The sequence below is a fragment of the Ranitomeya imitator genome, chromosome 2, assembly GCF_032444005.1.
Source record: "Ranitomeya imitator isolate aRanImi1 chromosome 2, aRanImi1.pri, whole genome shotgun sequence".
NCBI classification, from domain to species: Eukaryota; Metazoa; Chordata; class Amphibia; order Anura; family Dendrobatidae; genus Ranitomeya; species Ranitomeya imitator.
Genome location: NC_091283.1, coordinates 665,452,850 through 665,479,200, shown reverse-complemented (window position 1 = coordinate 665,479,200; position 26,351 = coordinate 665,452,850). Strand labels below are relative to the sequence as shown.

Below are 26,351 nucleotides of genomic sequence, written 5' to 3'. Positions count from 1 at the left end.
ATCTAGTTTAGGTCGGATCGTTGTCTAGATCGCTGCAGCGTCACTGAGTGTGACGGTACCTTTACCCAAACTACTTATAGCAACTTTTCTTTCTTAAATGCATGTCCATACCATTACTTTCTCTTAAAACTGTCATTTGGTTTTCAATATATAAAAATCTCCAGAATTATAATCTCTTCTCTTGATCAAGAACAATAGAGAATGGTAATCCTGATACCCTACTCTCTTATGTTTCACATAACACTGAAATATACATTACATTGTGGCCATTGCCTACAAGGTCTGTGGTTTATTGTATATACAAATGGACATCTTAAGGCCCCAATAAATATTAGATAGCTGACGAACAAATGATTGTTCAGCCGACAGCCATATCTCCTGATTCCCCCATACATAGGATAATTCAGCTCAGCTGAAAATTCTTGTGTTTTCAAAGTGGAGAGCAGAAAAAGCCACTGACAGACAGTTCTAGCATCGTCTTATCTCCTGAATCACAGCAGGTTCGGGCATTAAAACTGAAACTGTCCGACCATTATCTGCTCCTACGTCATCTGTTAAAGCATTGGGAAAGCCCCCATACACATGGACCATTGGCCGATCCCGCCAATATCTGCATGTTCAGCCAACTTTAGTTTAATGTATATGAGGGCCTCCAAGCTTTTATTTGTCATCTACTGCTTTACCAAATTCATTCATTTTTGTGACATTAAGTTTTTTTTTTACTCTTGTTCCCATAATATCTATTCCTCTGCCTTTTAGTCCTTCTCTTTTAATATGATCTTGAGGATGCGTTTCAGCTCTGACCTTTTCCATGTAGCTTAGGATTTCTTGAGGTTCTCTCATGCCCATATCCTTACATACCCAAACAATGTCCTCTTCACTTGCCACCATAATAGACTGCATATTAGGATCATAAGTTACCCTTTCAAATCTTCTTTCTCCGTGAGGAGGAGGAGTTGTTTTAAGTGACTTAACTTCAGATCTTAGTGCTTCTATAAATGCCATAGCATGGTTTGTAGAAGTAGAAAATGAGCTGGCATCCGATTGACATTCACTATTAGTCTCAGCCTCATGCACATTTTTTACTGGATGGAAAGTACTTGTTAGAGTTTGAGAACCTGAGTTACTGGCAAACCACTGCCCTCTTTCTTCCTCTTCCTCACCCACTGCTCCTTGGGATTTTGGTTCATCAGCATCTGACCCGTCTAACCATACCCAGTTTGGAGCCTCAGGATTGCAAGGGCCATCATGTGCTGATTTTTTTCTGTACCTTCTTATGAAAGCCAGACAGCTAAAAAAGAACAGAAGGGTGAGAAGAGAAAATATTGCAAGAAGTCCGTAAAGTCCTTTATCCAAGCCTGGTATTCCCCATCGTGTTGTAACAATGTCATCAGCACCTGGATGAGATCTATCATCTTCTATGGTAGTGTGATCACTCCTAAGGATTATGTCATTGGTCCCTGGAATAACATTGTTAGCACTTGAGATAATTTCACGATCTCTGGACAATAGGATAGTATCCCCCTGTATTATATCTCTTTCATGATGTTCATCAGCTGCTGTTCCATTTCTTTGAAATGTCACCCTGGTATATCCAGCACTAAGTAAGCCATTGGATTCTTTTGCTCTACATCTCTCTGGTATGAAGAGAGACATACGCAGTAAAGGTTCATCACCCAGATCTTCAAAAATTATTACTGGCAAAGACCAGTAATTTGCTGACGTCACAGTGCGACCAATTGACAAAACTGAGGGATCGGAGGACAAAACAGATAAAGACAGCTCTTGAGGATTATAGATGGTTATTGGAGTGACCGACATATCACTGAAAATTAGCCAGACAGATAGAACAGCCTCCTAAAAAAAAAGAAGAAAAAAAATCATTAATTTAACTCATAACTGCTTGGATAAATTTGATTTGCCATTCGTAAGCAAAGACACAGCTGGAAGGATGTGTTTCTCACCCAGAATCACAAGGAGCTGAGAAAATGCCATTACCAGTCTATGTTAGATGTCAAAGCCTGTAAGCACACTGGTGCAATTACAGGTTGACATGGTCATCAACTGCCAAAGAATGGTCCACAGGTCTGCCATGCTAGCATATAAGGCAACTCTGTATTACTAGCATGGATATTTGAAATGTGTGCATGGTTTTCTACTTTTATTCAAAGGAATTTTAAACCTAGAAATTAGTGTTTAAATTAAACGAGAAACTGAGTTGTCACTGCTCAATAGTCCATTTTCTGCATGATCCTGAAACAAGCAGTTTTTCAGTAATCCTGCAGAAAGTGCAAGGATTAAAAGAATATTCTCATAATATTAAATTGTTTTAATTAATTAGACAACATGAAAATAAGCAAATTTTCAATTGACTTGCTTTTTCTATCTGCTGTCATTCTCCTGCTTTTATCTTTCATAGTGTACAGCTGGTTTCCACTGAGCTCAGTCCTGGCTGAGAGGGCTGAGTAGTTACATACCAGAAGAGAGGTTAACTCCTAATATCCCAGTCATCTCTCTCCAAGACAATGATTTCTATACAGCAGTTAGCTGGTCACCTCTTTCCATCTCAGCTTCTGGTGAGCTGCTGTTAAAAATCTTGCAAAATCACCATCAGGGTTCCTAATCAGGGCTCTCAGTGTCTAGAACTCGGTGCTTGTTGAAATGCCCTGTTATCTCTGGTTGTCAATACAGTGATAACTGTGTAGACACCAGAACAAACCACTGATAACTGAATGTGTTCCAGCAAAGCATGTGCTGAGCTTTTAGTTCTACTCATGCTACAGATCTATCACCAGAACTGTCACTCACGGAGGAGTGCCCACTCTGCCAGAAACCAGGAAAAAAGGAGACTACACACTGCTTTAAAGAGTCATCAACTGGTAACCATTTATCGATCAGCGGTCGTGTAGCCTGTTTATACAGACTGACGTGTTTAATGATGCACCCTGAACAATCTGTAAAAGTACGATCCACTCTAAAGAATGATGATTGTTTGTGGATCACAAAAACAGCATTTCACCATAGCCTCGAGTGTTTTGTTGTGTGATTGGCAGCCTGTTTAGAGAAAACAAGACTGAAGTGAAATGAGCTTTCAGAGCAACACTTTTCATGATAGTTTTGCACTGTAAATGGACCCTTAGCCACGTTCAGTATTTTACATCAGTATTTGTAAGCCAAAACCAGGAGTAGGTGAAAAATGCACAAGTGGTACAAGTGTTTCTATTACACTTTACCTCTGACTGTTCAACTCCTGGTTTTGGCTTACAACAACAAAAGGTAACATACTGAATGTGTGAACGTGGCCTAAGGGTACCGTCACACAGTGCAATTTTGATCGCTACGACGGTACGATTCGTGACGTTCGAGCGATATAGTTACGATATCTCAATGTCTGACACGCTCCTGCGATCAGGGACCCCGCTGAGAATCGTACGTCGTAGCAGATCGTTTGAAACTTTCTTTCGTCGTCTAGTGTCCCGCTGTGGCGGCATGATCGCATGGTGTAACATATATCGTATACGATGGGCGCATAGTAACCAACGGCTTCTACATCGCACATACGTCATGAAATTATCGCTCCAGCGTCGTAGATTGCAAAGTGTGACAGCAGTCTACGACGCTGGAGCGATATTGTTACGATGCTGGAGCGTCACGGATCGTGCCGTTGTAGCGATGAAAATTGCACTGTGTGACGGTACCCTTAGGCTACGTTCCTAAGATGAGTATTTGCTGAGTTTTGGGGGTATCATTTTCTGCACCTATTAGGTAAGTTAGCTTACGTTAAACAAAGCTAATTTGTTTTTGATACTTCCTAGTATTTGGTTTTGATTAAAATCTATTGATACAGAAGAGAAATGGAAGCATGTGACCCAAAGAAGCAGGAGTATGAGGAGGCAGTCAGCACCTGTAAAGCTGAAGAACCGCTACCAGGCTCTCACACAGGACAACTACGAAGATGTACATAAAAAAGCGCTTTGCCCACAAGGAACACTACAGTAAGCAATCAGAAGCCTCTTGAAGTGAGAAAAAAAGTGCTGTGGTGAAGAAAAAAGGAGAGCTGTGGTCGCAGGGATTCCCTACTGAGAGGAATAGAAGCCACTATCTGCGTACTGGACATCACCTCACAAGCAATTAACTGTCTTCCAGGTGCACAAATCAAAAATGTGTCCAATAGGGTATCAAGACTTCAGTGCTATAGACAACTATCTGTGTCTGCAAATACATGTAGGAACAAATGACACTGTAAAAAAGGACCTGGAAACTATATGCAGAGACTTTGAAGACCTAAGCCGAAAAGTAAAGGAACTGGGAGCGCAGGTCATCTTCTCATCCATCCTCCTAGTGGATTGACATTGAACAAGGAGAATGAACAGGATTCTACAGGTTAACAACTGGCTACGTAGATGGTGCCGTTTTGGGTTTCTAGACCATGAAGTGAATTACCTGTATGATGGACTCCTTGCTAGAGATGGACTGAATCTTACATAAACAGGAAAACACTTTTGGTAGACGCCTTGCTACACTGATCAGGAAAGCTTTAAACTAGAGCATTATGGGGATGGGAAAATATACGGTCAGGTAGAAGTATGCAGCTAATTAATTCTTTTTAGAACCCTGCTATGTTGTTTATTTCCAATTCTAAAAGACAACAAATTCTGAATGAAAATAGAGGAGCTATAGAAACAGGCTACAAACTAAAATGTGTCCATAAAAATGCACAGAGTATGGGAAACAAACAAGGAAAATTGGAGCAGCTAACACAGGAAGAGAGATATGATGTCATAGGCACCACTGAAACGTGGTAGGATACACAATTGGAATACAGGAGGAGGTGTTGAACTGTGTTAGGAAAGTCTATCTACCCAGAGATCCAAGCTTCAGAGAATGGTAGCTCTGTAGAAACTGTTTGGGTAAGAATACAAGGAGAGAAGAACAGAATGGACACTTTTGTAGGTGTTTGCTACAGGCCAGAAGTAGATATTGATTCAACTCACAGGACGCCAGCTTGCAGGTAAAATATAGAGTAGCTTTATTCCATTTAGCTAAAAACGACAGTGCATCGCAAAATTGAGAAACTATGTCAATGATAACGTTGGGGGCACACAGAGGAGAGATGTGTAGAACCAGATGAGTTTTGAGCGTGCCACGCTTGCAGCAGCGCTAAGCACGGACTCTGGGACAAACTGAAGCTCCAGGAGGGTGAGCCATTTCTTTGTTCTTTATCACACCATTTACTACAGGCCACCTGGACAAACTGAAGATATGAATGAACTCTTTTTACATTAGATATCTCTCTTATGCAAAAGTAATGGGTCGAAAAAATTCTTATCTTCTCTCACTGACAACTTTATCTTTCAAAAGGTAGTTAAGAATACAAGAGGATATGCCATCTTTTACCTAATTTTTACCAATAGGGGGGGGAAATGGTTGAGGAAGTAAAAGGTGGCTGGGAAGTTAGGAGGCAGCGATCATGCATTCTTAAAATTGTGGATTACAAGAGAAGGAAGACCGGTGAGGACTTAAACTTTAAGGCTGGGCTTCAGAAAGCCAGATTTTAATGAACTCAGAAACAGGGTAGGAAAGGTTCAATGGCTGGATGCTCTAAAGGACATAAATGTCCAAGAAGGAGGGAAGATTATGCCAAATGAAATTCTCACTGTGCAATCAGTAAAAATACCAAAGCGTAGGAAAAATTGAAAGCATTTAAATAGACCAGGATGGGTGAATAATATACACTCATCTTTAGCTCCCATCTCCTCCAATCCTGTCCAGACTCAGCATTGTCACACTACAGTAAAACAGTGCAGAGTGCGCAGAGTGCCCTAAATGGAGCAGCACCTGCTACATGCAGAAAGACCAGACACAGACGATTGCAACCCTGGCACACAATGCAAACATGTTTTCTTTAGCGTTTCTCAAGGTGCACTGAGCGTCAGTGGAGAAAATCTCTTTTAGCAGAGGATTACATCCACTATAAATTCATGCTCAAAACTTATACCTCTGCCCTTCATCTGGCCAAACAATATTCTTCACCACCCTCATCACTTGACTAGCCAATAATCCTAAATCACTTTTTGAAACCAAACACTCCATCCTGAGCCCCGGTCAACAATGTCAGCTGTCAGGATTTGGCCACTTATTTCCTAGAAAAAAAATCAACCACATCCATCAGGATATTGCTGTTCAACCTCCTCAGTGCCCTGGATCCCTTTCTCTGCTGCACGTCAAGCTCACTTGCCATCTTTGAGCCTGTTACAGAAGAAGACGTTACCCGACTCCTTGCTTCTTCTCGGCTTACAACCTGCATCAGTGACCCTATTCCCTCACATCTTTTATTCCTACAAAAAAACAAAGTGCACGAATACCGTATATACTCGAGTATAAGCCGTCATTTTGAGCCCACTTTTTGGGCTGAAAGTAACCTTCTCGGCTTCTACTCGAGTCATACACAGGGGTTGGCAGGGGAGGGGGAGCGAAGCTGTGTAATAATACTCACCTGCTCCTGGCGCAGTCCCTGCATGTCTTTGGGCCGGTTTCACACGTCAGTGGCTCTGGTACGTGAGGTGACAGTTTCTTCACGTACCTGAGCCACTGACACACGTAGACACATTAAAATCAATGCATCTGTGCAGATGTTATTGATTTTTTGCGGATCGTGTCTCCGTGTGCCAAACACGGAGACATGTCAGTGTTCGTGGGAGCGCACGGGTTACACGGACCCATTAAAGTCAATGGGTCCGTGTAAAACACGTACCGCACACGGACGTTGTCCGTGTGCAGTCCGTGTGCCGTGCAGGAGACAGCGCTACAGTAAGCGCTGTCCCCCCACTGGTGCTGAAGCCGCGATTCATATCTTCCCTGCAGCAGCGTTTGCTGTAGAAAAGATATGAATAATCGTGTTTAAAATAAATATCCATGTGCCCATCCCCCTCCCACCCCCTGTGCACCCCCCTCCCCGCTGTTGTTAAAATACTCACCTGGCTCCCTCGCTGGTGCTGCTTCCTGTCCTGGCCGCATCTTCTACTGTATGAGCGGTCACGTGGGGCCGCCCATTACAATCATGAATATGCGGCTCCACCTCCCAGAGGGGTGAAGCCGCATATTCATTACTGTAATGAGCAATACCATGTGACCGCTCATTACAGGATGAAGCTGCTGGCAGCGGGGAACAGACGTGCAGGGACCGTGCCAGGAGAAGGTGAGTATAACTCAGTGCGCAATATTCACCTGCTCACCATTCCACCGTCGGCACCGCTGCGTCTTCCGCGTCCTCTGCAGTGACGCTCAGGTCAGAGGGCGCGATGACGCGATCAGTGCATGCCGCCGTCTGCCTGAACATTAGTGCAGAGGATGGGGAAGACACAGCGGCGGTCGGCAGTGGAACGGGGAGCAGGTGACTATAGCAAGTGCCGGGGGCCTGAGAGGCGAGTATGTGATTTTTTTATTTTTTTTAATCGCAGCAACAGCATATGGGGCAAATATCTGTATGGAGCATCTTATGGGGTCATGCGCAGCATTCTATGGGGCAAATATCTGTATGGGGCCATGGGCAGCATTATATGGGGCAAATATCTCTATGTAGCATCGGGAAGAAAAACATTAAACTCGAACAAAGAAGACCCAGGAAAACATACTCAGAAGGGAGGTAAGAACATTTCTAAAACAATCCACAGCGAGGAGATTGGAACAAAACAAAATCCTCTAAACTGCATGCTCGCAAACGCCAGAAGCCTGACAAACAAGATGGAAGAACTAGAAGCAGAAATATCTACAGGTAACTTTGACATAGTGGGAATAACCGAGACATGGTTAGATGAAAGCTATGACTGGGCAGTTAACTTACAGGGTTACAGTCTGTTTAGAAAGGATTGTAAAAATCGGAGAGGAGGAGGGGTTTGTCTCTATGTAAAGTCTTGTCTAAAGTCCACTTTAAGGGAGGATATTAGCGAAGGGAATGAGGATGTCGAGTCCATATGGGTCGAAATTCATGGAGGGAAAAATGGTAACAAAATTCTCATTGGGGTCTGTTACAAACCCCCAAATATAACAGAAACCATGGAAAGTCTACTTCTAAAGCAGATAGATGAAGCTGCAACCCATAATGAGGTCCTGGTTATGGGGGACTTTAACTACCCGGAAATTAACTGGGAAACAGAAACCTGTGAAACCCATAAAGGCAACAGGTTTCTGCTAATAACCAAGAAAAATTATCTTTCACAATTGGTGCAGAATCCAACCAGAGGAGCAGCATTTTTAGACCTAATACTATCTAATAGACCTGACAGAATAACAAATCTGCAGGTGGTCGGGCATCTAGGAAATAGCGACCACAATATTGTACAGTTTCACCTGTCTTTCACTAGGGGGACTTGTCAGGGAGTCACAAAAACACTGAACTTTAGGAAGGCAAAGTTTGACCAGCTTAGAGATGCCCATAATCTGGTAGACTGGGACAATATCCTCAGAAATAAGAATACAGATAATAAATGGAAAATGTTTAAGAACATCCTAAATAGGCACTGTAAGCGGTTTATACCTTGTGGGAATAAAAGGACTAGAAATAGGAAAAAACCAAATGTGGCTAAACAAAGAAGTAAGACAGGCAATTAACAGTAAAAAGAAAGCATTTGCACTACTAAAGCAGGATGGAATTGAAGCTCTAAAATACTATAGGGAGAAAAATACTTTATCTAAAAAACTAATTAAAGCTGCCAAAAAGGAAACAGAGAAGCGCATTGCTAAGGAGAGTAAAACTAATCCCAAACTGTTCTTCAACTATATCAATAGTAAAAGAATAAAAACTGAAAATGTAGGCTCCTTAAAAAATAGTGAGGAAAGAATGGTTGTAGATGACGAGGAAAAAGCTAACATATTAAACACCTTCTTCTCCACGGTATTCACGGTGGAAAATGAAATGCTAGGTGAAATCCCAAGAAACAATGAAAACCCTATATTAAGGGTCACCAATCTAACCCAAGAAGAGGTGCGAAACAGCTAAATAAGATTAAAATAGATAAATCTCCGGGTCCGGATGGCATACACCCACGAGTACTAAGAGAACTAAGTAATGTAATAGATAAACCATTATTTCTTATTTTTAGAGACTCTATAGCGACGGGGTATGTTCCGCAGGACTGGCGCATAGCAAATGTGGTGCCAATATTCAAAAAGGGCTCTAAAAGTGAACCTGGAAATTATAGGCCAGTAAGTCTAACCTCTATTGTTGGTAAAATATTTGAAGGGTTTCTGAGGGATGTTATTCTGGATTATCTCAATGAGAATAACTGTTTAACTCCATATCAGCATGGGTTTATGAGAAATCACTCCTGTCAAACCAATCTAATCAGTTTTTATGAAGAGGTAAGCTATAGGCTGGACCACGGTGAGTCATTGGACGTGGTATATCTCGATTATTCCAAAGCGTTTGATACTGTGCCGCACAAGAGGTTGGTACACAAAATGAGAATGCTTGGTCTGGGGGAAAATGTGTGTAAATGGGTTAGTAACTGGCTTAGTGATAGAAAGCAGAGGGTGGTTATAAATGGTATAGTCTCTAACTGGGTCGCTGTGACCAGTGGGGTACCGCAGGGGTCGGTATTGGGACCTGTTCTCTTCAACATATTCATTAATGATCTGGTAGAAGGTTTACACAGTAAAATATCGATATTTGCAGATGATACAAAACTATGTAAAGCAGTTAATACAAGAGAAGATAGTATTCTGCTACAGATGGATCTGGATAAGTTGGAAACTTGGGCTGAAAGGTGGCAGATGAGGTTTAACAATGATAAATGTAAGGTTATACACATGGGAAGAAGGAATCAATATCACCATTACACACTGAACGGGAAACCACTGGGTAAATCTGACAGGGAGAAGGACTTGGGGATCCTAGTTAATGATAAACTTACCTGGAGCAGCCAGTGCCAGGCAGCAGCTGCCAAGGCAAACAGGATCATGGGGTGCATTAAAAGAGGTCTGGATACACATGATGAGAGCATTATACTGCCTCTGTACAAATCCTTAGTTAGACCGCACATGGAGTACTGTGTCCAGTTTTGGGCACCGGTGCTCAGGAAGGATATAATGGAACTAGAGAGAGTACAAAGGAGGGGAACAAAATTAATAAAGGGGATGGGAGAACTACAATACCCAGATAGATTAGCGAAATTAGGATTATTTTGTCTAGAAAAAAGACGACTGAGGGGCGATCTAATAACCATGTATAAGTATATAAGGGGACAATACAAATATCTCGCTGAGGATCTGTTTATACCAAGGAAGGTGACGGGCACAAGGGGGCATTCTTTGCGTCTGGAGGACCATCTTATGGGGCCATGTACAGCATTATATGGGGAAAACGTCTGTATGGAGCATCTTATGGGGCCATGTGCCGCGTTATATAGGGCAAATATCTGTATGGAGCATCTTATGGGGCCATGTGCAGCATTATATGGGGCAAATATCTGTATGAAGCATCTTATGGGGTTATGTGCAGCATTATATGGGGCAAATATCTGTATGGGGCCATGTGCAGCATTATATGGGGCAAATAACTCTATGGAACATCTTATGGGGCCATGTGCAGCATTATATGGGGCAAATATCTCTATGGAGCATCTTATGGGGCCATAATCCACATTTGTGCAGCATTATATGGGGCAAATGTGTCTATGAAGCATCTTATGGGGCCATAATCAGCATTTGTGCAGCATTATATGGGGCAAATGTCTGTATGGAGCATCTTATGGGGTCATAATCAACATTTGTGCAGCATTATATGGGGCATATTTTAATATGGAGCATCTTATGGAGCCCATCATAAACTATATGGAGCATTATATAGGGCGTATTTTGTATGGAGCATCTTATGGGGCCATCATGAACTGTAGGGAGTATTATATGGGGCTCCTGATTCAATATGGATATTCAAAAACACTTACACTACTGATGTCTCAATTAATTTTACTTTTATTGGTATCTATTTTTATTTTTTAAATTTACCGGAAGCTTGCTGCATTTTCCACCCTAGGCTTATACTCGAGTCATTAAGTTTTCCCAGTTTTTTTGTGGCAAAATTAGGGGGGTCGGCTTATACTCGGGTTGGCATATACTCGAGTATATACGGTATGTAATAAAATAAAAAAAGTTTATTGTATCAATACAAGGCATAAGTAGATACAGTTGAAACCAGAAGTTTACCTATAGTATATAAAAAGACACATTTGCATGTTTTACCAATATCTGACATGAAATCAGAATAAACCTTTCCGGGTTTAGGTCAATTAGAATTACCATAATTATTAATATTTGTCAAATGCCAAAATAATGAGAATATTTTAAGGCATTTTTATTACTTACTGCAAAGTCAAAAGTTTATATGCACTAAGATTACTATGCCTTTAACCTCTTCATGACCAGAGTTTTTTTTCGGTTTTGCGTTTTCGTTTTTCGATCCCCTCCTTCGCAGAGCAATAATTTTTTTATTTTTCTGTCAATATGGCCATGTGAGGGCTTATTTTTTGTGGGACAAGTTGTTCTATTTAACAACACCATTGGTTTTACCATGTCATGTACTAGAAAATGGTAAAAAAAAATTCAAAGTGCGGTGAAATTGCAAAGAAAAGTGCAATCCCACACTTGTTTTTTGCTTGTTTTTTTTGATAGGTACACTAAATGCTAAAACTGTCCTGCCATTATGATTCTCCAGGTCATTATGAGTTCATAGACACCAAACATGTCTAGGTAAAAAAAAAAAATTTGCGATACCCACAGCGTCTCCATTTTTTTAAATCTCAGGTTGAGGGCTTATTTTTTGCGTGCCAAGCTGATGTTGTTAATGATACCATTTTGGTACAGATACTATCTTTTGGTCGCCCATTATTGCATTTTAATGCAATGTCGCGGCGACCAAAAAAAGTAACTGGCGTTTTGACTTTTTTTCTCACTATGCCGTTTAGCGATCAGTTTAATCCTTTTTTATTTTGATTGTTTTATTTTGAGTGGGGCGAAAGGGGGGCGATTTAAACTTTTGTATTTTTTTTATTTTTTAAGATTTTTAAACACTTTTTTTTTTTAACTTTTGCCATGCTCCAATAGCCTTCATAGGAGACTAGAAGGTGGCACAACCCGTTCAGCCCTGCTACATAGAGGCGATGGTCAGATCGCCTCTATGTAGTAGAATTGCCGAGTTGCTATGAGTGCCGACCACTGGATGGCCCTCACAGCAATCCGGCAGTCACAACCATAGAGGTCTCCAGGAGACCTTGGGTTGTCATGCCGACACACCGGTGACCAGCGATCATGTGACGCGGGTCACCGGTGTGCGTATTTCCTGAAGTGCCATTTACATGTCGCTGTCAGTGTTTGACAGCGGCATTTAACTAGCGGGCACATGTCTAGCATTTAACTAGCGGCTACTGCGGGCACATGTCAGCTGTTCAAGGGCAGTCTCACACGTCCAGATGATTTCGGTACCGGAAAAATCGGTACCGAAATTATCCGTGTCCGTGTGCTGGTGCGTTTCTGTGGCACATCAGTGTGGCACACGTGTGCCACCCGTGTGCCCACTGGGTACCACACGCACCGTGCTGGGTACCACACGCACCAGCATCTGGTGCTGAAGCCGCGATTCATATCTTTCCTGCAGCAGCGTTTGCTGTAGAGAATATATGAATAATTGTGTTTAAAATAAATATCCATGTGCCCACCCCCCTCCCACCCCCTGTTCGCCCCCCCGCTGTTGTTAACATACTCACCCGGCTCCCTCACTGGCTGGCGCTGCTTCCTGTCCTGGCCGCACCTTCTACTGTATGCGCGGTCACGTGGGGCCACTCATTTACAGTAATGAATATGCGGCTCCACCCCTCTGGGAGGTGGAGCCGCATATTCATGATTGTAATGGGCGGCCCTACGTGACCGCTCATACAGTAGAAGATGCGGCCAGGACAGGAAGCAGCGCCAGCGAGGGAGCCAGGTGAGTATTTTAACAACAGCGGGGGGTGCACAGGGGGTGGGAGGGGGGTGGGCACATGGATATTTATTTTAAACACGATTATTCATATCTTCTCTACAGCAAACGCTGCTGCAGGGAAGATATGAATCGCGGCTTCAGCACCAGTGGGGGGGACAGCGCTTACTGTAGCACTGTCTCCTGCACGGCATACGGACTGCACACGGACAACGTCCGTGTGCGGTACGTGTTTTACACGGACCCATTGACTTTAATGGGTCCGTGTAACCCGTGCGCTCCCACGAACACTGACATGTCTCCGTGTTTGGCACACGGAGACACGGTCCGCAAAAAATCAATGACATCTGCACAGATGCATTGATTTTAATGTGTCTACGTGTGTCAGTGGCTCCGGTACATGAGGAAACTGTCACCTCACGTTCCGGAGCCACTGACGTGTGAAACTGGCCCAAAACAGCTGACATGTCCTGGGAAAGATGTGGGCTATCCGCCGGAGCCCACATCAAAGGGAGGGTATCCGACATCAGCGTACTATTACGCCCGATGTCGGAAAAGGGTTAAACAATTCTGGACTGCCCATATGATGGTGTCATGTGTTTGCAAAATCTGATTTAGAGACACACCTGTGGATGTATTCTAATGCACACATGAAACACACTGCTTCTTTGTGCAGCAACATGGGAAAGTCTAAAGAAATCAGCCAAGATATTAGGAAGAGAATTGTGGACTTGCAAAAGTCTGACTCATCCTTGGGTACAATTTCAAGAAGATGCATCGTTCATCTGTACAAACATTTATTTGCCTTCCTCTTGGTCAACATATTAGGGCATGTTAGGTTAGGCTATGGGCTGATCTAGATGGACTTAAAGTTTTCCTTCAACCTTAATAACTATGTTACTTTGTTATACACGAGTATAAATAAGATGGGAATGTCCAGCCATCATACCGCTCAGGAAGGAGACAGGTTCTGTGTCACAGAGAAAAACATACTTATTCCGACCTGTGCATATCAACCCAAGGACAAAAGCGAAAGACCTTGTGAAGATGATGGCGGACGCTGGTAAGTTTGTGTCAATATCCACAGTGAAATGCGTACTGTATAAACATGGGCTGAAAGGTCACTGTGCCAGGAAGAAGCAATTACTCCAAAAGAAATATAAAAGAGCCAGATAAATGCTTGCGAATGAACACAGGAACAAAAACCTTAATTTTTGGAGACATATCCTGTGGTCTGATTAAACTAAAATTGAACTTTTTGGGCATAATGACCATCGTTACATTTGGAGGAAAAAAGGAGAAGCTTGGAAGCCTAAGAACACCATCCCAACTGTGGATCACGGGGGTGGCAGCATTATGCTGTGGGGTTGTTTTGCTGCATGAGGGACTGTTGTACTTCCCAAAATAGATGGCATCATGAGAAAAGAAGATTATGTGGCAATACCGAAGCAACAAACAGCTCACAACATCAGCCCGAAGTTAAAGCTTGGGCGGAAATGGGTCTTCTAAATAGACAATGACCCGAAGCATACTGCCAAAATGGTAACAAAATGGCTTAAAGGGACTCTTTCACCTGAATTTTGCGGGACTGATTTTGGGTCATATGGGTGGAGTTTTCGGGTGTTTGATTCACCCTTTCCTTACCCGCTGGCTGCATGCTGGCTGCAATATTGGATTGAAGTTCATTCTCTGTCCTCCATAGTACATGCCTGCGCAAAGCAATCTTGCCTTGTGCAGGCGTGTACTATGAAGGACAGAGAGTGAACTTCAATCCAATATTGCAGCCAGCATGCAGCCAGCGGGTAAGGAAAGGGTGAATCAAACACCCGAAAACTCCGCCCATTTGACCCAAAACCAGTCCTGCCAAATTCAGGTGACAGAGTCCCTTTAAGGAGAACAAAGTCAATGTTTTGGAGTGGCCAACAGAAAGCCCTGATCTAAATCCTATTGAAAGTTTATGGTCAAAGCTGAAAAGACAGGTGCGAGCAAGGTGACCTACAAACCTGGATCATTTACACCAGTTTTGTCACAAGGAATGGGCCCAAATTCCGACCAACTATTGTGAGAAGCTTGTGGAAGGATATCCCAAACGTTTGACCCAAGTCATTCAGTTTAAGGGAAATGGTACCAAATACTAATGAAATGTATGTAAACTTTTGACTTTGCAGTAAGTAATAAAAATGCCTTAAAAACATTTTCTCTCATTACTCTGGCATTTGGCAAATTATAATTATGGTAATCCTAAAAGGGGAAAGGTCTATTCTGATACAGATGGTATCAGATGAATGACCTCGGGGAGACCAAAACATCCAACACCGCGGAGACACCATCACGTGTTTCTCAACGCAGTGATCCAGAACACTGCCCCCATCTGTACCTTCACAGCCTTTTACTAGGCACTGCTCCTAATAGCCAGTTTCCTACTCCACACTGATGAGGGGCAAAAACCCCGAAACAGCTGTCTGTGAATGGATACCATGCTTGGCATAGGTGGTTTTCCTTTATTGGATGTTTTCCTTTATTGGATGCTGCCCTTCCCGTGGTTGTTCCTTCCCGGGGAAAGGCCTGGCTATTCATTGCTTGCGTCGAGAAACACGTGATGGTGTCTCCGCAGCTTACTTTACATGCATTTGCATATTTCCCATAAGGGATGGGGGCAGTGTTCTGGATCACTGCGTTGAGAAACACGTGATGGTGTCTCCGCGGTGTTGGATGTTTTGGTCTCCCCGAGGTCATTCATCTGTACCTTCATATTCTAATTTCATGTCAGCTATTGAGAAAAACACACATATGTGTATTTTTAGATCGTGTATGTAAACTTCTGCTTTCAACTCTATAACAAAAATCATAAAAGTCAAAAGAAAAAGGCTCACACGTGTTCAGGACAGAAGATCATCAGTAATAAATCAGAGTGGGATAATAGTGGGCCCCTCTATCAACGTATAATGATTGTTATTATATCTATTATCTACTATATAATTGTCTAAGGATCACTTCCGTCTGTCCTTCTGTCTGTCTTTCTTTCTGTCACGGTTATTCATTCGCTGATTGGTCTCGCCAGCTGCCTGTCATGGCTGCCGCGACCAATCAGCGACGGGCACAGTCCGGAAGAAAATGGCTACTCCTTACTCCCCGCAGTCAGTGCCTGTTGCCCGCATACTCCCCTCCGGTCACCGCTAACACAGGGTTAATGCCGGCGGTAACAGACCGTGTTATGCCGCGGGTAACGCACTCCGTTACCGCCGCTATTAACCCTGTGTGTCCCCAAATTTTTACTATTGACGCTGCCTATGCGGCATCAATAGTAAAAAATGTAATGTTAAAAATAATAATAAAAAAAAAACCTGCTATACTCACCCTCTGTAGTCCGCTGAGCCGCTTGCGCCGGCCGCCATCTTCCGTTGCAGGTTCCGGTGGCAAAGATGGTATGGCAGAAGGACCTGCCATGACGTCACGGTCATGTGACCGCGACGTCATCACAGGCCCTACACGCCTGCACGAGAAGGACCTGCCATGACGTCACGGTCATGTGACCGTGACGTCATCACAGGCCCTGCGCGCCTGCGCTAGAAAGACCTGCCATGACGTCACGGTCATGTGACTGCGACGTCATCACAGGTCCTGCGCTCATACCAACCCTGGGACCGGAAGCTGCCGTGGACTACAACGGGCCCTCGGAAAGGTGAGTATATGTTTTTTTTTTTAACCTGTGACAAACATGGCTGGGCAATATACTACGTAGCTGGGCAATATACTACGTAACTGAGCAATATACTACGTAACTGGGCAATATACTACGTGACTGGCCAATATACTACGTGGCTCTGTGCTGTATACTACTTCGCTGTGCAATATACTACGTGGCTCTGTGCTGTATACTACGTCACTGGGCAATATACTACGTCACTGGGCAATATACTATGTAACTGGGCAATATACTACGTCACTGGGCAATATACTACGTAACTAGGCAATATACTACGTGGCTGGGCAATATACTATTTAACTGGACAATATACTACGTGGTTGCGCAATATACTATGTGACTGGGCAATATACTACATGGGACTGGCCAATATACTATGTCACTGGGCAATATACTACGTGGCTGGGCAATATACTACGTGACTGGGCAACATACTACGTGGCTGGGCAATATACTACGTGGGCATGCATATTCTAGAATACCCGATGCGTTAGAATCGGGCCACCATCTAGTACTGTATAATTGTCTAAGGGTCACTTCCGTCTGTCCTTCTGTCTTTCTTTCTGTTATGGATATTCATTGTTCGCGGCCTCTGTCTGTCATGGAATCCAAGTCGCTGATTGGTCGTGGCAAAACGCCCACGACCATTGCCACGACCAACCAGCGACGGGCGCAGTCTGGCGGCAACATGGCAGCTCCTTCCTCCCCGCAGTCAATGCCCGCTCCGTACTCCCCTCCAGTCAGCGCTCACACAGGGTTAATGGCAGCGCTAATTAACCGCGTTATGCCGTGGTGTAACGCACTCCATTAACGCTGCTATTAACCCTGTGTGACCAACTCTTTTACTATTGATGCTGCCCATGCAGCCTCGATAATAAAAAGATCTAATGTTAAAAATAATTAAAAAAAATAAAAAATCATCATATACTCACCTTCCGGCGCCTTTCCCGCTCCTCGCGACGCTCCGGTAACCGCTCCATGCAAGCGACAGGTTCCGGTGGCAAGGATGGTATGCGACAAGGACCTGCCATGACGTCATGGTCATGTGACCACGACGTCATCACAGGTCCTGCGAGAAAGACCTGCCATGACGTCACGGTCATGTGACCGCGACGTCATCACAGGTCCTGTGCCCATACCAACCCTGGGATCGGAAGTTGCCGCGTGCACCGCATACAGGGCCAGGACTTCAATGGAGGGTGAGTATATGTTTATTTTAAGTCTGTATAGTACATGGCTCTGTGCTGTATACTCCGTCGCTGTGCAATATACTACGTGGCTGGGCAATATACTACGTGACTGGGCAGTATACTACGTGGCTGGGCAATATACTACTTGACTGGGCAATATACTACATGGCTGGGCAATATACTATGTGAACATGCATATTCTAGAATACCCGATGCGTTAGAATTGGGCCACCATCTAGTAAATACATAAAGTGCTTGGTGCAGTCATGTCATAAATCAGAGAACAACCAATACTGTACCATCCATGTATAATGTGTGCACACACAGTGCACAGATGCACCACTATTATTGAGAACACCTAAGAGCATAACCAGGCAACAATAGTCCATAACTCAAGGGAAAGCATACATCTATGCAAAGTGCTGCAATCCACTTAGGGAACACCTGTGCTGTTTGGTAGACAGCGAGTACCAGATATTCTAAGTGAGAGCTGTCTTTAAGTCCAGGGCTGCGGATAAGTCCATAGTTAAATGCAATATACTAGTTTGTGATAACAGTATGTTGTGTCCCATGAATGGGAACAACTTGTTCTGTGCTTTCTATGTTATGCAATTCATTCTACTGTTGTGAGGGAGAAGCTCTGCCTTTTGAAGTTTGTCCCTTTTTCTCTCCTGTAGTTGATGTTTAGCCTATGCTCCTCCCGTCTTCCTCATTATCAGTTTGCTGTAGCCATTTTGGATGTACATGTTTTCTTCTCTGTTAGGGATTACTCTTTCCACCTGCTGCATTGTGCTTAACCCCTTTCTGACCTCGGACGGGATAGTACGTCCGAGGTCAGATCCTCCGCTTTGATGCAGGGCTCCGGCGGTGAGCCCGCATCAAAGAAGGGACATGTCAGCTGTTTTGAACAGCTGACATGTGCCCGCAATAGCGGCAGGTGAAATTGCCATTAACTAGTTAAATGCCGCTGTCAACCGCTGACGGTGCTTCCGGCCGGAAATGAGCGCATCGCCGACCCCCCGTCACATGATCGGGGGTCAGCGATGCATCAGAAGGGTAACCATAGAGGTCCTTGAGATCTCTATGGTTACTGATCCCGGCTAGCTGTGAGCGCCCCCCTGTGGTCGGCGCTCATAGCAAGCCTGCATTTCTGCTGCATAGCAGTGATGCTGCTATGTAGCAGAGCCGATCAAGTGGAGCCAGCTTCTAGGCTATTGAAGCATGGCAAAAGTAAAAAAAAAAAAAAATTAAAAAAAAAAATGTGAAAAAAATAAAAACAAATATAAAAGTTTAAATCACCCCCCTTTCGCCCCATTCAAAATAAATCAATAGAAAAAAAATCAAACCTACACATACAGTTGTGGCCAAAAGTATTGACACCCCTGCAATTCTGTCAGATAATACTCAGTTCTTCCTGAAAATGATTGCAATCACAAATTCTTTGGTATTATCTTCATTTAATTTGTCTTAAATGAAAAAACACAAAAGAGAATGAAGCAAAAAGCAAAACATTGATCATTTCACACAAAACTCCAAAAATGGGCCAGACAAAAGTATTGGCACCCTCAGCCTAATACTTGGTTGCACAACCTTTAGCCAAAATAACTGCGACCAACCGCTTCCGTTAACCATAAAATGAGTTTATTACAATGCTCTGCTGGAATTTTAGACCATTCTTCTTTGGCAAACTGCTCCAGGTCCCTGATATTTGAAGGGTGCCTTCTCCGAACTGCAATTTTTAGATCTCTCCACAGGTGTTCTATGGGATTCAGGTCTGGACTCATTGCTGGCCACCTTAGAAGTCTCCAGTGCTTTCTCTCAAACCATTTTCTAGTGCTTTTTGAAGTGTGTTTTGGGTCATTGTCCTGCTGGAAGACCCATGACCTCTGAGGGAGACCCAGCTTTCTCACACTGGGCCGTACATTATGCTGCAAAATTTGTTGGTAATCTTCAGACTTCATAATGCCATGCACACGGTCAAGCAGTCCAGTGCCAGAGGCAGCAAAGCAACCCCAAAACATCAGGGAACCTCCGCCATGTTTGACTGTAGGGACCATGTTCTTTTCTTTGAATACAGAATCGCCCGATCTATCAATAAAAAAAAAAAAGGATTAACCTGATCACTAAATGGCGTAGCGAGAAAAAAATTAGAAATGCCAGAATTACGTTTTTTTGGTCGCCGCGACATTGCATTAAAATGCAATAATGGGCGATCAAAAGAACGTATCTGCACCAAAATAGTATAATTAAAAACGCCAGCTCGGCACTCAAAAAATAAGCCCTCACCTGACCCCAGATCACAAAAAATGGAGACGCTACGGGTATCGGAAAATGGCGCAATGTTTTTTCTTTTTTTTAAGCAAAGTTTGGAATTTTTTTTCACCGCCTAGATAAAAGAGAACCTAGACATGGTATCTTTGAACTCGTAATGACCTGGAGAATCATAATGGCAGGTCAGTTTTAGCATTTAGTGAACCTAACAAAAAAGCCAAACAAAAAACAAGTGTGGGATTGCACTTTTTTTGCAATTTCACCGCACTTGGAATTTTTTCCTGTTTTCTAGTACACGACATGCTAAAACCAATGATGTCGTTCAAAAGTACAACTTGTGTCGCAGAAAATAAGCCCTCACATGACCATATTGATGGAAAAATAAAAAAGTTATGGCTCTGGGAAGGAGGGAAGCGAAAAACGAACATGGAAAAACAGAAAATCCCAAGGTCATGAAGGGGTTAAATACAAGATTTCAGAGAAAATCAACTCTGTTTCTCCTGGACTCTTAGGATGGGGTCACGCTATCAGTATTTGGTCAGTATTTTACATCAGTATTTGTAGCCAAAACCAGGAGTGGAACAAATAGAGGAAAAGTATAAGAGAAACACATGCACCACTTCTGTATTTATCATCCACTCCTGGTTTTGGCTACAAATACTGATGTAAAATACTGACCAAATACTGCTAGTGTGACACCAGCCTTATTACAAGTCAGTGTGGCTGAATTGGAACAATCTTGAGGATGCATTGCATGTGAGCAAAAGAATCATACAGTTATCTAAGGGACTGATGGCTAAGGATTAAGAGACTCATACTGAAGAGTCAGAATAGTGTATCTGTGATATCTGTTGGGGAATTATCTGTGTTTGGGGGCTGGTTAATACTTGTTTAAAGAAAAACAAAAGGGGAATGCTGTGATTGGTGCATGTGATCAGGTATCTGTGAGGTATTAGTTTCAGAACCTTCTATCACAGTGTTCCCCAAGTTCGGTCCTCAAGAGCCACCAACGGGTCATGTTTTCAGGATTTCCTTAGTAATGCCCAGGTGAGAACTCCATAATCTAGACAGGCAACAATTCCATCATCTGGGCCATACTAAGGAAATCCTAAAAGCACGACCTGTTGGTGGCTCTTGAGGACTGGAGTTGGGGAACACTGTTCTAGCAGATAATCCTGTGCTGTGCTTTTGGGTTTACTACAAGTTCCAGATACTCTAAGTGAGGGCTGCTGAGAGGAGTGAGAGCTGTCTCAGTCCAGGGCTGCAGATGAGTCCATAGTTAAACGCAATATCATAGTTTAACACAGTGTTCCCCAAGTTCGGTCCTCAAGAGCCACCAACAGGTCATGTTTTCAGTATTTCCTTAGTATTGCACAGGTGATAATTGCATCACCTGCACAGGCAATAATTCCATCACCTGTGCAATACTAAGGAAATCCTGAAAACATGACCTGTTAGTGGCTCTTGAGGACCGGAGTTGGGGAACACTGGAACACCATAGCATAGTTCAGTGTTTTCCTTACTAGCTTTGCATTGCTTTTTTTCTGCTTTTATCTGTATGGTTTATCTCCATTGAATATGTGCTCCATGGACTATGCCACCAGGTGGGCAGCTTGTTAGATGTATGCATGCCTTGAACAACCATTTGAAGGTGAATATGTCTGCACTCGTTGCCAGAGAGTTACATATTTGGAAGCCCAGATAATGGATCTACAGTGGGTATTGAAAGTATTCAGACCCCTTTAAAACGTTCACACTGTTTCACTGCAGCCATTTGGTAATTTCAAAAAAGTTCAATTTTTTTTATCATTAATGTACACTCTGCACCCTATCTTGACTGAAAAAAACCCCAGAAATGTGGAAATGTTTGCAAATTTAATAAAAAAGAAAAACTGAAGCACCCTTTTGAGCTAGTGCAGCCATGAGTCTTGGGAATGATGCAACAAGTTTTTCTCTCCTGGATTTCGGGATACTCTGCCATTCTTCCTTGCAGATTCTCTCCAGTTCCGCCAGGTTGGATGGTGAACGTTGGTGGTGTGAGACAGCGCTTACTGCATGTGTTGGGGGACTCTCGCTTGGCAACAGGATAAATGCACACGGGCACGGTTTTTAACTCAAAACAGTCTATCTGGTTTATTCAGGTATCATAAACCGGGTCATGCACAGTTCATTACATCACTTCATATACGGCTTCATCTCACAGACAATAAACATGATGGACCTCACTTTGTCCAGTTGCCATAGGTGACCGCATGCCACAAAGTTTATCAATGTTAATGGAACACAACAAGCACCAACAGTCTGTTCCACTGGCAGATACTTCTCTGCCTATTAATAGCCCCCTATCCAGGTGTTACCTTTCTGGAGCTCGTGCTCCACATGCTGACCTCCTGTCAGTCCTTTCTCCTGGGAAGCTGCCGAACTGGGATCACCATCCCGGACAATGCCTTGCTCCCCAGGCCACCTGACAGTCCAGATCCTCAGACGGGCTGTAGCTTCCTCAATGCAGTGCCATTGCAGACTCTGCATACATTCGGCCTTTCCGTGCGCTCTTCAGGATGTCCGTCCCCACATGGGACCGTCCAACACACAGGCCACTGTGTGTGCTGTTCAGGATGTCCGTCCCCACCTGGGACCATCCAACACACAAGTCTCTCAGTGCGCTATTCAGAGATCCGATTCTACTCCCAGGATCTCCCAACACACAAGTCTTCTGATCCACAGCTTCTCAGTGCGCTATACAGGGATCGGGTCCACACACTGGACCTCCCAACACACAAGCCATCCAGGATCTACACAGTCTCCATTACAGAGACCATGTGTCACATTATGTAGTTGTAACCACTACCATAGATGGGTGGTGTGTGTGGTTAGCCTGACCCACCCAGCCCTCCAGCTAACCCTGCAAGCCTCCCTTTACAATCAAATACTTGTGGGACTACAGTTCCCAGAACAACCTTACTTCAGGCTTACAGCGCAGACTCCATCTGCGACACATACTGGCCATTTACAATCCTGCCGGTCACTGTTATGTCACAGTCATAACATAACATCATCTGTGGTCATAATCACAGATATGCCTCCATGTATATCCCGAGGAGCACACATAGCGCCCCCCTAGCTGCAGCATGGGTCACTGCATCACATAGGACAGCCATTTTCAAGTCTCTCCAGAGATGCTCAATTGGGTTTAGGTCAGGGCTCTGGCTGGGCCAATCAAGAATGGTAACAGAGTTGTTCTGAAACCACTCCTTTGTTATTTTAGCTGCGTAATTAGGATCATTGTCTTGCTGGAAGTTGAACCTTCGGCCAAGTCTGAGATTCAGAGCACTCTGGAAGAGGTTTTCATCCAGTATATCTCTTTACTTGGCCGCATTCATGTTTCCTTCAATGGCAACCAGTCGTCCTGTCCCTGAAAAAACACCCCCATAGCATGATGCTGCCACCACCATGTTTCACTGTTGGGATTGAATTGGGCAGGTGATGAACAGTGCCTTTGTTTTCTCCACACATACCGCTTAGAATTATCACCAAAAAGAGGTCTATCTTTGTCTCATCAAACCAGAGAATCTTATTTCTCATAGTCTGGGAGTCCTTCATGTGTTTTTAGCAAACTCTATGCGGGCTTTCATATGTCTTGCACTGAGGAGAGGCTTCCCTCGGGCCACTCTTCCATAAAGGCCCAACTGGTGGAGGGCTGCAGTGATAGTTGACTTTGTGGAACCTTCTCCCATCTCCTTACTGCATCTCAGGAGCTCAGCCACAGTGATCTTGGGGTTCTTCTTTACCTCTCTCACCAAGGTTATTCTCCCACGATTGCTCAGTTTGGCTGGACGGCCAGGTCTAGGAAGACTTTTGGTGGTCCAAAACTTCTTCCATTTAAGGATTATGGAGGCAACTGTGCTCTTAGGAACCTTGAGTACTGCAGAAATTCTTTTGTAACCTTGGCCAGATCTGTGCCTTGCCACAATTCTGTCTCTGAGCTCCTTGGCCAGTTCCTTTGACCTCATGATTCTTGTTTGGTCTGACATGCACTATGAGGTCTTATATAGACAGGTGTGTGCATTTCCTAATTAAGTCCTATCAGTTTAGTTAAACACAGCTGGACTCCAATGAAGTAGTAGAACCATCTCAAGGAGGATTACAAGGATATGGACAGCATTTGACTTAAATATGAGTGTCTGAATATTTATGACTGTGATATTTCAGTTTTTCTTTTTTAATAAATATGCAAAAATTTCAACATTTCTGTTTTTTTCAGTTAAGATGGGGTGCATGGTGTACATTAATGAGAAAAAATTTAACTTTTTTGAATTTACCAAATGGCTGCAATGAAACAGAGTGAAAAATTAAAGGGGTATGGATACTTTCCGTACCCACTGTAAGTGTGCAGCTTGCAACACTCAGAATCACTGCAAACCTGGAGAGGAGTTTAGAGCTCACCGAACTTGCACTGGCTGGAGCCAGTGATATGGAGGTGGATGGAATTGGGGAAGATGAGGACAGAGTAGTACACAGCTGGGTAAATGTTACTAGAAGGGGTAGGGTGAAAAGTGCCAGAGAGTCAGTCCTGATCTGGCACAACCTAATAAATATGCTTGCTTAACTGATGATAGAAATTCAAGCCCAGGACTGGGATCACTACAGCAGTATGTTACTCCTAGAAACCAGGAAAACGACTGCTGTAAGAAGGTAGGACTTAGGAGTGCAGCAAAGGCCAGACAGATGTTGGTGGTAGGGGACTCTGTAATTAGGGGTTCAGACAGGATCATCTGCCGTCGAGACCGTGAATGCCGAACAGTGTGTTGCATGCCAGGTGCTCGAGTTCGACATATTGCGGATCGGATAGAAAGATTGCTGGGTGGGACTGGGGAAAACCCAGCAGTCATGGTACACATTGGTACCAATGCCAAAGTTAGAGGGAGGTGGAAGGTCTTTAAGAATGATTACAGGGAACTAGGAGAGAAGCTGAAGGCCAGAACCTCCAAGCTGGTGTTTTCACAAATACTGCCACGAGAATCACTAGATAGACAGCAGGAGCTTAGGGAGATAAATAAGTGGCTTATTGGTGAAGGTAGGAAGGGTTTGGGTTCCTGGAGAACTGGGCCGACTTTTCTGACGTCTACATGTTCTTCGGTAGGGATGGGAAGGGTGCAGCTGTGATTGGGAAAAAATGGTAAGACGGATGGAGGAACTTTTAAACTAGGACCTGGGGGGAGGGAATGTCGTTGTTCTAATAACGAGATAGATAGACAGAGAGAGGGAGGCATTAGGGGTAAATTAGTATTTCGGGGGATAGGTTATGCAAGGAAAGCAAGGAGTGCTAATAATATTAAATGTCAGCTGGTAAATGCAAGAAGTCTTGCAAACAAAATGAATGATCCGAAGAATCTTTTGTCGGTCAAAGAATACGATTTGGTGGGCATTACGTAAACCTGGCTTGATGAGAGACATGACTGGGTAACGAATATAGAGAGTTACACTACATTTAGAAAAAACAGGAAAGATAAAAAAGGTGGAGGGGTGTGCATCTTCGTCAAATCCAAATTAAAACCTGTGCTCATTGAAGACATTTGAGGGAGCTACAGCAATGTAAAATCACCATGGGTAAATGTACATGGGGATGGCAATAATGGAAAGCTGCTAATTGGAGTTTGCTACATGCCTCCTAATATAGCTGAACGGGTATAGGATGAAATGCTGCAACAAATTAGATAGAAAGCAAACAGTAATAGGGTTCTTATAATGGGAGATTTTAACTATCCCCCCGGTAAATCTATCTACAGGTCAGGGAGCATTTGGGAAGCAATGACCATAACATGGTAAGTTTCAATGTAATTTTCAATCAAACATTCAAAAGAGGAAATGCCAAAACCTGGAACTTTAGGAAAGTTGATTTCAACAAATTAAGGGAAGAGCTTAATCGAGTAGACTAGGACGACGTCATGGTAACTGTAGATACCGAACATAAATGGGGCATTAAGGAAATACTACTAGAATCCTGCAGAAAACTTATTCCATCTGGTGATAAAATGTCAAGGAATAAAAATAAATCATTATGGATAAATAAGACAGTACAAACTTTAAGAAGACAAAAACAAAGGGAATTCAAAATCTTCAAAGCCGAGAATACTGAAACAGCATTTCAGGAGTATAAAGATCTAAATAAGAAATGTAAAAAAAAAAATCATCAAGCTCGCAAAGTTATCTACAG

At 43.4% G+C, this 26,351-nt stretch overlaps 1 protein-coding gene across 2 annotated transcripts in view; it reads right to left on the bottom strand.

The window, feature by feature from the left end:
- Positions 1-271: 271 nt before the first annotated feature.
- The window catches only part of TMEM132A (transmembrane protein 132A), a 286,572-nt gene continuing 260,492 nt past the window's right edge, over positions 272-26,351 (bottom strand). The window contains exon 11 of one of the 2 annotated variants that reach the window (XM_069752992.1): positions 272-1,857. In XM_069752992.1, the coding sequence (XP_069609093.1) occupies positions 661-1,857 (1,197 nt within the window). In that variant the 3' untranslated portion in view covers positions 272-660. The remainder of the gene's footprint in view (positions 1,858-26,351) is intronic. The other variant, XM_069752993.1, reaches the window with a different exon arrangement.